Here is an 11,271-nt window from a genome sequence, read left to right as displayed (position 1 = left end):
TGCCCAGCCACCCGCGCATGCCACGCGCCACAGTCTGCATAGACCTATGCCATCCTTGGCAGGCGAAAGTGGGTCGCTAAGCCTTATCGTGACCACCGGGACATGGGCCTTCGTTGTTTTTAACCTGGAAGCGCGCCGCTTACGGTTGGCCTGGAAAGCCGCGGATGTTACGGACCGTCGCGCCCTCGTTTCCACGCGCCGGAACTCCCCCGGCTAGATATGGAGAGTTAACGGCGACCATTACGGATCGCGACACTGGAGCACTCTAGTGGTTCACCGCATTATCGCCCAATCCTTTCCGTCCATATTTTACCTTCGCCGACCATTCTCGCGACAATCCGTGCACTGGGCCTGGATTGTTGGCTGTATGGGTAGGTTCCTGAACAGGGCGAAATCACGCAAGTCCCTCAACCACATTCCTCGCCGGGTAACTAAACATACCCTCCAGCTTTCCTCCCAGACCGCTGGACCTTGTCCAGGTCCACCTGTATTTCGACATGGTCCCGAGGTTAAACACCAGCCCCACTTTGCGACGCGGCATGTTGGCTCAGAAGCATCGCAACGTCTCTGCGCACCCACAGCTTCGACTGTCGTCACTGTCATTGTTTCCATGAGGGCTGCCTGGCTGCCTAGGGTTACTTGCAGTAAAAATGGACAGGCGGACTATGACCCATCCACATCGGTCCCTGGCCGGCCCCGAAAAGCCGACCCGCATACGGCGACTGCGCTCTGACCAGTTGGCCGGGCCACGTCTTGGTTCCCCGGCAGGCGGCTCCCTTGGCGTCATGTACGGTAGTTTACGCGCGGCAAAGCTGCAATTCGTACACTTTTCCTTAATTCAAAGGCCATCGCTGAAGCGGCGGGACTCCTAGCGGCGGCGGTTCGTGCGCTCCTCCTCCGTCTCGCACCGTCTCTGCCTGACGGTGACCTGGTGGCAGGTTCCACCCGTTTTCTTGGCCTTGTCGCTCTTCCGGACGTTTGAACCGAAAGGGTTGGTGCCAGGCGCTCTGAAATGCGTGCGCTGGGGCGCTCGCCTTGCGGCGCCGCTTCACGGGTAGCTCGAGTCCGACTCGAGGGCCCGGCGCAAGGCCGTCCGGCCCGTGAGCGCCGCTGTTCGTCTCGAGGCGGAGCCTGTTCACTGTTGACTGCCAAGGGGACCTGCGTCTGCTGTGTTACACTGCTAAGGACAACCGCGCCGTCGCTTAAACGTGGGCTGAGCCTCCTCTTTTTGATGCCCGTTTGCTAAGGGCTGTCGCCGTCAGAGTCAAGCATTCTCTTGGTCCTCTTGCTCGCCTTCGTCCCGTCAAGTCCGGCCTCTTCGCTTTGGCTCAACTCGGCCTCAATCAAAGGAATTTGGTCCAGGATCCACTGAATAAGGATGCGATGGCGTGCTGCATCCCTCTTGGCAGTTTCCAAACCGTTCGTTGAAAGCACGAACTCCGTGATAAGATCGCCCCGTTTCTTGAGCCGCTCCAGGCGGCTCCCGGCAGTCAGCATGTCTCGGGTGCCTTGTTGCAACATCCGTATACGTTCCAGCTCGGGGATGCTCAGACGGTGCGGATGGAGCTGAGTCTTGTCGTAGATTCGCTCGGCATTTTCTTCGGATCTCTTCGCAGCTGCTCTGGCTTGGTCCTCTTCAGCCTGGCATCGCATCGCGCACTCCTCAGTTCTAATATATTCTGCGGTCTCGTCTGGCCGCAGCACCCCCGTGTCTTTGAGCTTCTGCCACTCCTTGTCGTGGTGTTCCTGCCGGCGCTCGATAGCACGCGTAAAGAGATCGAGCCACCAGCACTTAAAGCCGAGGTACTTAATCCATGTTTCGAGCTTGCCCTGTTGTTTCGGGTCTTGGTTCAATTCGAAAGGGCGAGTGAAGCCGTGTCGGGCCAGGCGGCGTTTGACCGCGTCCACGTAGTCGGAAAATTCAGGGCCAGTAACGTCCGATTCATAGCAGTAGTGTCGCTGCCACTGGCGCCTCTCTTGCTTACCCTCCCGGGCCTTCTTGTACGATGATGGGTCGGACTCGAGCTCGGCCAGCTTCTTTTCTGCGACACGCTCGCTGTAATAGCGCTTCAAGTAACGCTTCTGCGCCTCAAGGTATGCTGGAAAGCCGCCGTCGTCGTCATCTTCCAAGTCACGGTTGTCCCTCTGCCATCTGCGGAACATCATCCATCGCTCCCACTGCTTTTGGAATACCTCCCAGGGGTCCTCTGAGCGGGCCCCGCCACCCCGCCACGAACGAAAATAATAGCCCTCCCCAATGTTATCTAACCAGGGCCGCAGCAGCTCCCGATACTTGTCGGGATTCCCGGGGACGTAGTGTGCGGCGCCGATTGGGCCCCTTGGGAAGGACGCGGAGACGTCGTCTAGGAGGTCGATTGGGTAGAGCGGGCGGCCGCCGTCCTTGACGAGTTTGTCATATGCCTCCGCCTCGTTCTCTCTGCTTCGTTGTAGAGCCCATCCTTCAAATTCTGGTCCCGTGGGGGTCGGTGATCGAGATGATCGTGATCGGGCGTTGGTGCCGCCAGATGATGCCTCTCGCAGGCGGGCGTCGAGTTGGTCGAGATCAAGTGGTCGCGAGTGCGCTGCGGGATTCTGAGCCAGGGTTCGTCTTCAGACCCCCAAAGATCATTATTAGCGAAGGAAAAAAAGAATTCTAGGTAGCGGGGGAGGGGGAGGAGAAAGCCTACGTAAGTCTTTCCGCGAGCTGGTCGCGCTCATCCTTTGAAAGCTTGTCCCAGCCGTCAACTGGAAGGTCGAAGACGCCATCGGGACCACGGTTTTTCTGGATAATCACAGCGAGGGCCGCATCGCTCATTGAAGCGATGTCGCCTACAGTCACTTTTGAGGTGTCCGGCTCGTGGGAGGCCATTCTGTCGTCGATGGCAATGGCAAGGGAAGAGATGATCGATGCAGACCAAAGACAGAATTTGATGCCAAATTTACGAGCAAAGGGAAGCTTGCGCTTGTCCGGGCTGGACATGTGAGAAGTAGTGGGTCCACAACGCCGCCCCTTGGGCCTGCCAATCAAGTTGGGCGGATAGCCGCTGTTGCCCCTCCAAGAAACAGAGGGGTTGGCTGCACGCGACACTAACATCGCCCTATCAAAATATCTAATGTTTCAGCGCGTGGTTGTTGTTAGTGCGTTGCGATCCTTTTGCCTTGCCGCAAAATGGATGCGTTGGTGTTGCCTAGGGGTATATACGTAGAGGTTGGTCCGGCAGCAAGCCGTGCCAGGTGCTTGTGTTAGCCTGCCATCTTGTTTCCCTGCTTCTCGTCAGGCCACCATCTTGTTTCCGCTTCCGTGAAACTACCATCTTATTTTCGTTCTTGTCAAACACGTAAAGTTAGCCATGGCAGACACGTATGTCATTGTTCGTGTGTATCCATATGCAGAGAAGGACCCTGGAGAAGTGCCGGAAGCCACTCTAGATGCATTCAAGACCAGTCGGGGCTGTGTCATTCCACGGGAGCAGCCTTCCAAGCGCCAGTCTGCATCTCGCCGTGAGCGACAGTCGACAGAGCCACTCGAAGCCCAAAACGTTCCGGTGCTCGACACCCTTCCATACGTCGAGCTGAGGCTCAGCGATACTCCCGGGTTCCGCTCCGGGTTCGTTTTCAGCTGGGGCCCAAACAGCGACGTCGTTCTCCCCGACAATCGGGGCGTTGGGTACCACCACTTCAGTCTGACTTTCGACGATAAGAAACGGCCCATCGTGAAAGACTGGGGTTCTCTCAACGGTACCCAGGTCACCTACGGCAAGCAAGGACATGGAGTGCGACGCCGATTCCAATGGATCGTCGGCGGGCACCGCTTTCCTTTCAGGATGCAGCCCATCATTGTCAGCCCACGAGCCAGCCCCCCAGTCCAGTTGCAGATTATTGTCTTCCCCACGACATAGCATCGCCGGCCTACATCGAGAAAGTCGACCGGTTTTTCCAGAACGCACCAGCCACTGAAGATCTACTCAGCAGTCTCGACATTGCGAGCCGTCCAGTCACCGAGCGGCCGACAGGAACCCACACGCCTGACACAGGACCGATTCATCTCCGTAAACGACTCGGCAAGGGGTCGTTCGCGGTTGTAATTCACTATTGGAACGTCAGCACCGGAGAGGAGTATGCCCCTCAAGGAGCCCTCTGAAGAGGCCCATCGCAGGGGCCGAGTCCGTATTAACGCTTGGAGGAATGAGGCGCACATTATGAACCTCATTTCGCATGTCAGTACATCACCGTCCCCGTCAATATCTCAATATCCTAGTCTTTACTCTAACATAAGATACACCTACAGCCTCACGTCGTGAAGCTTCTCAAGTCCGACTTTACGCAGGGCCCACGACTACACCTGGAATACGTTCCCTGCGGATCTTTGGCCAATCAACGCAACATCTCAGCTGCCGAATGTGTATCAATTCTTCAGCAGTGTCTATCGGCTCTGGAGTACCTGCACGGGAGCGACCCGCCGATTGTGCATCGGGATATCAAAGCAAACAACGTCCTGGTCCAATACCGGGATAGCGACGGCATCTATGTCAAGTTCGGTGACTTCGGACTGGCGAGGGACTATGATAACATGTCCACAATTTGCGGCAATTTCGCGCACCTTGCACCTGAGGTGTACCAGAACCACCAATATATCCAAGATGGTGGCAAGGGCAGAGTCAGCTATACCGAGGCTGTCGATATTTGGTCCCTTGGTGTTGTGGTGTACGAATTGCGCTGCCCTCTTCCACAGTTCGAAACCCAATACATATCAAGCGGGACGGCATGGCCCAAGAAGCTCATCAATATGTTCAAGAAGGACTTCGAGGAATGGCCCGACGAGCTGAGGAGATTTCTTCTGGACGCAATGGTGGTCTTACTGCCGGAGCAGCGGTGGTCGGCTGGAGACTGCTTTGCAGAAGCAGCCCTTCTATCTGCTCCAGCCATGGACCAGTCCGAGACCGCAGTGGCGGTTTCGTACGTCAGCGATGATGAGCGGTCGACGATTCGCTACAAAGCAGAGCCAAGCATGGCCCAGGGCCTCGAGAGGCAGCCTGGCTCGTCCGAGTATTCGACTCTGTCGACCGATGCCGGCAGATACGACAGATCAGGCGCACCCACCCCTCGGGCTTCAGTTACAGCATCAGCGTTTAGCCGGGAGAGAGCAACGGCGTCAACATCTTCGTCGTCCGGAAGACACAGGAAGCGCCGAGAGCACGGCAGCAGCAGCAGCAAGGCCGACACTGCCTCCCGCCAGCAGCGAGACCGCATCCTTAACAATCGCACATAGGCATCGCTTCCTCCCGATGCATTGGAGGACAATGACCAAGATCAGGATGATCAGGACCGGGAAGAAGACTACAGTGGACACCATCAGGAAGGAATCGATGCAGCCATACTGCTGCATACATTACGGCAACCTGGAATTACGACTGCTTTCGAGCCGATGGCCAGAATTAGTGGGGAGGCGGCCGCGTCACCCGTTGCCAGCAGCTACCACGAGCAAGGTGCGCGCATACATGCGCCACCCGGGCAAGATAATCGTCGCGGCTGGTATTGGGGCCAAGGTAACAGCGCCAGCGTCGACCATTCCTGCGGCGAAGACCCTGCCGAACCCACAAACCAAGTCGATTCCCAGCAAAGTGGACTTTTCAGCTCTGGAGATCCACTCAACCCTCTGCTCGTAGGCTCTTCTGTTGCCGCATGGGGTGGAGTTGGAGAAGAATCATCTGCCCGAGCTACTCCCTCGCATGCCTCCGTCGTGGAGGAGGATGATGATCTTCCGCCGCCATGGAGCCCAGCCCACCCCTTGCCTTCAGTCGCCGTGGCCCATCCACACCTCCCCCCCTCCCTGGCTGAGGAGGAAGTAGAGGAAAACAGCGACCGGCTAAAAGGACATTTCACGGAGCCAGCTCCTTACGTCGGACATCCCTATTCCGCATATGGGCTGGGCGACAACGATCAGCTGCTGTATGATAACTTGCACGAGGGCACCGCCGAAGAGCACGAAGAAGCAGATGGTGGGGCCGGCGATTACCCATCTAACCCCCCAGTGCGGGCGCCGCAGCAAGCCCTGGGCCCCAACTCCCCGAAGGATATCGGGCGTTCTATGTCGAGGGCAGCCCGCATGCTGTATTTTACATACCGAGGACGAGAAAAGTTAACGCTCTGCAACTCGTCGGTATACGCAAAATCTCACGAAATTCACTCAACATGTGCTTTGCTCGGCATCCCGAAATACGGACCGAAAGGCACCGTCGACTACAAGTCGCGGGGTTTTCGGGGCTCTACGTGGACTTTGGCGATGCCCGGATCATCTGCAGGAGCTTCCATATGCCCACGACGGTGATCGATGAGTTGGAGACAGCGGCTGCTGCTGCTCTTGCCGTTACCGGTGGCGATGGCGGATACGCTTTGCAAACCGAGGGAGAGGCGGAAGCCGGCCTGGCTCAAACTGTCTAACGTAGGAAACGATCCTCGTATAGCGCCGCCCATATAGACATTCTTGAAACCGCGTTCTGCAACAATCCGAAGCCCGAACCCCAGAAATACCTCGAGCTTGCGACGCAGCTTTCAGTGGAGACACGGCAGGTCCAGGTAAGGAGGGCTGATTTGCTCTAGCTCCCGCCCCCCTCTCCCCAGCCTCCCATCTCAGAGCGTGAACACCTTGGCACTTGGTCACCAGTGGCGTTTTGCTAACCACCATGGCCCCGCCGTAGGTCTGGTTCCAAAACCGTCGACAGAAGGAACGACGTGTAATAAGGGATGTGGGGCTTTTTCAGTGTTAAAATATGAGAGAAGCATGCACCGGATGGAAAAAACGGTGGGCGGCAGGAGTGACAACTGGCGGACAATACACATGAGTTCCCAACATATAAGGGCACATTGAGAGCACAATAAACAGGGAAGAAGGGGGCTGGTAGCAGTGACAGTTTAGGGTTGACAGCGGGAAACGGCAATGGAAACCTACGAAATACCGGCAGGTGGCTTTAGGCTTTTTTTTCGGTGTCCTACTTCCTGCTGCCTGGCCAGGGAAGCACCCACATTAGTAGGTGGAATTCCAACTGTTAATGGGACGTTAGAGCGATTCTCACTGGCTTGACAACTAGCCGCGTGCGCCTCCCCCGCTGTGGCTGAGGCTACTGGTTCACTGAGACAAGGTCGCGACATTGTCCCAACCGTATCAAAGTCACGCCGTTATGAACGTAACGGAAGGAAAGACGAGGTCGCTAGCAAGATTGTTCATTCAACTTGCCGTCTGAACTGTTTCATGCCGACCCCTATCGCGTGCGGCCTGTGGAGTGAGAGGGACTGTGGACAGGTTGAGGCTCGAAATGCGGGTCTTGTTCGACCATGCAACGACCCCCGCTCTTATGCTTGCGGCAAAGACGATGATAGCCAACATTCTTCGCCGCCGCGACGCCTTGGTATGCCTCAAATCCACGGCAGAGATCGAACCCCATCGACCCAAACGGCTCTTTTCCGCGAAATCGTCTGCCTTTCAACTAACGCCGGCCTTTAAGACGCCGAGTCGCCGTTTGTGCGGGACGCCGGACTCTTTCGCGAGTAAGATTACGGCGGTGCACGTTTCCCGATACAGAAACCTACCGCGCGTTAGGCGCAGAGCCTCTGCGGAGCCCGCGACGGAGCGGATATTTTGGCCGGGACATACGCTCGGGCAAGCCCGGAAGAGACGATTCGGCGCGATAGTTGGAACTGATCCGCGGCCGCTGAAGCGAACACGATGGATAGGCGGACACGCAATAGCGTGGAGCTAAGGACGAGAACGCAGAGCACGCGGCGCATAAGGTATGGCTAGTAATTTTTTCGCGTAGGGAGTTTATGGCTAATGGAGCAATATATACAGGCGAATCGACAGCACCCGGAGCCTAGGCTCCTGGTTAATCCACCTCGTTCCTCCGAGACTTTGTCGGATATCTCCATCGCGAACACCACCCATTCGTTTCCGAGTGGCTGGAGTAGGCCCCGGAAGCGCGCTGCCGGTCGGATAGCTATTTTTCCCGTTCAGCCGATCTTGCGAGAGAGCTCGAAAGATCGGTGTCCGATATGGGTAATAGACGGGATGCCGATGGGAATGCGATCCCGCCGACACCGGCGTTTATTGGGGCCTAATCGTACCGAAAAGATGGCGGATGCTAGATCGGTGCGCCTATGCTTGGACGAGCGGGGCCAATGATGCTTGCAATGTCGGCGTGCCGGGGCATATCCCCCGGACGGCGCTAGCCCGGGGGGTTCGAACTTCGACCGTACCGTCGAATACGCCCTCGATGCTATCCTCGCATATAAGGAACCCAAGAGCTACCCGCCACCATCGAGAACAGTAAGGACGCAAGCTCCACGGAGCGTCATGCCAACACCGCCCATTCCCCTTCTCCGGGTCATTCCCAATCGACAACGTTGCGCTCCTCCCACTCCCGAGGCCTTTCCACTTGCGATCGCATCAAAAAGCTTGGTGGCTTTCCGGTTAATATAGGTCTAGCCTTCGGTCCCGATATTCTGGGGACCGGCCGTCACCTCCTCGAAAAGGGTGACGGCTCTGTTTCCTCTCTGTCCCCGAGTGCCTGCTTGACATTCGCGCCCTTATTGGCTATCTTGCCGATCGTCTTCCCGACCCGGACGGCATTAACGAGTGCATTAACTCCTCCTTCCTCACGGACTAGAGAGTTATACCGGTGATCGATTAGCAGGAATGTTTGCAGCACGGGGGTGGGGGAAGGGAACGAACAAGGAACCATACGATGTGCTGCGTCGCCTAGTAACGTTACCTTCCCGTCGGCAGCTCCTGGATGTATAGCGACCGGAACACGAGCGGCGATTGCACGATTCCCGACGCAGCGGGTCCATCGTCTTGGCCTCCGCGACCCCGCGTGCCAGCAGCTCCTCGCGCCCCGCCGTCGCGTGCCAGGCGTGCCCGCCGCCGTCGACGGCGGCTTCCTCGTCCGGCCAGACAATCATCCAGTGGAGGTCGCCGCTGCTGCCATCCTCGTAGATGATGTTGGTGCCCATGAAGACGGCCCGGCCGTCGGCGCCGGGCCGGGGCAGCCGGAGGACGTAGCCGGAGCGGCCAAGCTGGAGTTGGACGCGCGTGGTGCAAATTTTGCAGGCGGGCTGTCTCCAGGGACATGCAACAGAGAGAAAAAAAACATCAATCAAGCCACATCAACCCATTACGTATTACGCTGTGCAACAATTGTCTATCTGGCGATAGGGTTTCGGCGGCATGTTGGAGCGGACCACAGGGGTTGCGGCTGAGAGGCATGGCTCCCGTGCAAGCGCTGCAACATCGGGAACGTGCTCCAGCAAAGCGATACGAATACACAGTCCGTGCACCATTACCAATCAGCCTCGCACCTCGATGCCCGTAGTGCGACAACAATACGCACCACCATGCAGCGTGCGGGATTTCAGCTCGTTCTTACGACGCTGCAAGTCTTGCGTCGAGCCACGACGCGCTAAGAGGCATCCATACCGAAAGCTCAGCTCCCGAGAGGCCCAACGGATGAAGGCCCTGCTGCTTAAAGCTGCACTCGCTTAACACCCTGGCCGGTAGTGGCTGAGCTTGAAGGGAATAAGGACACTCCCAGTATCATATGACACGTAAACTACCTATTAGAGCTTTGAAATGACAGGATAAGATCAGCCCCAGCACGGCCGCAGTGAACACGGGCCTGCTGTCCCGCGTAATTGTGCCGGACTCTATTGAGGGTACGCCCTCGCCGAACCCGTCTTTGAGACCGAGCTCGTCCAATATGTGCATGCCGTTGGGCAGCATGGCGATGCTGGCACCGACGTGCGGGACCCACTCGCCATGCGACTCGAAAACGATAAAGTCGATGCCGAGCTGCTCGAGGATGTTGGCGAGCGCCAGGCCGGCGACACCACTGCCGACGAGGATGGCCTTAAAGCCGTGTCTTGCCATTGCGGAGCGCTCCCACTGGAAGTCGCCGGCGTTTCCTTTTTCCTCTTTTGGTTGCTGTTTTTACACACACCTCCATATCCCGTCGAGGCGGGCTTCGCTGCTAGTAAATGGTGACCCGTCACTTGGTTCACATGTCATGATCTTCGTCGGTCTAGCCGCGGACTCCAAAGGCAGCAATCTTTCCCCTGTCTTTGCCCGTAAAACGCGACGACGACCCCTCTTCAGCTTCGCCCGATACCAGGTGCTTGACCTACGGGCTCAACACGGTTTCGTTGGCCCGGCATATTTTTGGACTGTAAGCGATTACCGTACACTTGCGTACTTCTGAGCGGCTTTTTGTTCCATTTAAAATCACTCTCAAGAACTAGCATGGACCTATCCTTTGGCCTGGACGCTAACGGTGTCCTCGCCCCGGTCGCCCAGAGAGCGTGATATGCCTTCAACAATAATTTTTTTCCCACTGTGATGCAGGGAGCAAAACACTAACACTTAAAAGCACTATGGGACAAGATACTTCATCGCTTTTTTGAAGTTGTGGCCCATCATGTTAAACAGGACTGGATGCTACCCGGGACGTTGCGCACCCCGGTCGGCTGGATGCGGAAGCAGTCTGGGTGTCGCGTGGGCGCGAGTTTGTAGAATGGGCAGGCCGGCAGCTTCTTTGGCGAGCCGCCGTATCGGCCGTCGTGTGAGTTCGCGCTAGATACTGGGGAGTTTGGTGGAGTCGTATGAGCTACCGCTTGGAGGAACGAAGCGGGAGAATCAGCACTGGCAACCTGTCCCATGGTGTTTCTCATGGAATACACCCAATGAATCAATTTGGCCAACAAGATCTACCCAATCAAATCAATTGACACCAAAATCGGCACTGGAGGTAGCCAATGAAATTAACTTGCTAGTCTATGTAAGCCCGCACCTAATCGGATGTGCTCATTTGGGCCTATCGAATCAACGCTTGCTTCGCCCATAGAGGTAATTGGGTACCAAGCTCGGAAGAAACGACTCGGCGGGACAGCCGGAACTGATCCGCGGCTCCCGAAGCTGGTCAAAGCTTCCCCGCCGATCCCCGCGGTCCCGTGCCCTTGACAGTGGGGTAACACTGCGCTTACGACCGGAAACCGGCGCAAGGAGACGGCCGTGACCATGGAAGAGAAAATCACCATCACCAAAGACTGCCAAGTATTTCTCCGCGCTGATGCAGCGCCTCGACGCTTGCTGACTATGCTGCTACAAGGCCGCGCACGTTGCGTTTGGGTTGGAAGAGACCGTAAAGCCGGTTAGCCTCCTGCGGCCGTACGTGAGCCACTTGCGCAGCTCGTCGACCCAGAAGACGGTGCTGCAGTGCACGAGCC

The 11,271-nt window shown here is 57.0% G+C and overlaps 4 protein-coding genes across 4 annotated transcripts; 2 read left to right on the top strand and 2 right to left on the bottom strand.

Annotated features, from left to right (window-relative positions):
• Window positions 1–82: 82 nt before the first annotated feature.
• Window positions 83–2,963, bottom strand: GGTG_13417 (hypothetical protein). Its single transcript, XM_009231323.1, has 2 exons — window positions 2,688–2,963; window positions 83–2,608 (listed from the first exon to the last, which is right to left on the bottom strand). The coding sequence occupies exons 1-2, from the start codon at window positions 2,867–2,869 to the stop codon at window positions 1,243–1,245; spliced, it is 1,548 nt and encodes a 515-aa protein (XP_009229587.1). The 5' UTR covers window positions 2,870–2,963; the 3' UTR covers window positions 83–1,242.
• A 387-nt stretch (window positions 2,964–3,350) lies between these two features.
• On the top strand, window positions 3,351–5,291 carry GGTG_13416 (CAMK protein kinase; the record flags this gene model as incomplete). The annotated part of the gene is made up of 4 exons (XM_009231322.1): window positions 3,351–3,738; window positions 3,900–4,049; window positions 4,105–4,217; window positions 4,289–5,291. The coding sequence occupies 4 exons, from the start codon at window positions 3,351–3,353 to the stop codon at window positions 5,267–5,269; spliced, it is 1,632 nt and encodes a 543-aa protein (XP_009229586.1). The 3' UTR covers window positions 5,270–5,291.
• Window positions 5,292–5,425: 134 nt separating this feature from the next.
• Window positions 5,426–6,441, top strand: GGTG_13415 (hypothetical protein; the record flags this gene model as incomplete). Its single annotated transcript, XM_009231321.1, has 2 exons — window positions 5,426–6,083; window positions 6,248–6,441. The coding sequence occupies 2 exons, from the start codon at window positions 5,426–5,428 to the stop codon at window positions 6,439–6,441; spliced, it is 852 nt and encodes a 283-aa protein (XP_009229585.1).
• Window positions 6,442–7,777: 1,336 nt separating this feature from the next.
• Window positions 7,778–10,203, bottom strand: GGTG_13414 (hypothetical protein; the record flags this gene model as incomplete). Its single annotated transcript, XM_009231320.1, has 5 exons — window positions 7,778–8,656; window positions 8,738–9,108; window positions 9,352–9,452; window positions 9,607–9,973; window positions 10,174–10,203. The coding sequence occupies 5 exons, from the start codon at window positions 10,201–10,203 to the stop codon at window positions 8,650–8,652; spliced, it is 876 nt and encodes a 291-aa protein (XP_009229584.1). The 3' UTR covers window positions 7,778–8,649.
• Window positions 10,204–11,271: the final 1,068 nt, after the last annotated feature.

Source organism: Gaeumannomyces tritici (assembly GCF_000145635.1).
Source record: "Gaeumannomyces tritici R3-111a-1 unplaced genomic scaffold supercont2.13, whole genome shotgun sequence".
Lineage (NCBI taxonomy): Eukaryota > Fungi > Ascomycota > Sordariomycetes > Magnaporthales > Magnaporthaceae > Gaeumannomyces > Gaeumannomyces tritici.
The sequence above is the reverse complement of the archived record's forward strand: the minus strand, read 5'-3'. Positions and strand labels throughout refer to the sequence as shown.

Excerpts from the sequence above, each read along its gene's own strand:
- GGTG_13417 (XM_009231323.1), bottom strand. The coding sequence starts at position 2,869 with ATGGCCTCCCACGAGCCGGACACCTCAAAAGTGACTGTAGGCGACATC. Across the intron at positions 2,609-2,687 it reads CAGCTCGCGGAAAGACTTAC|ACGAACCCTGGCTCAGAATC; the intron begins GTAGGCTTTCTC and ends GGGGGTCTGAAG.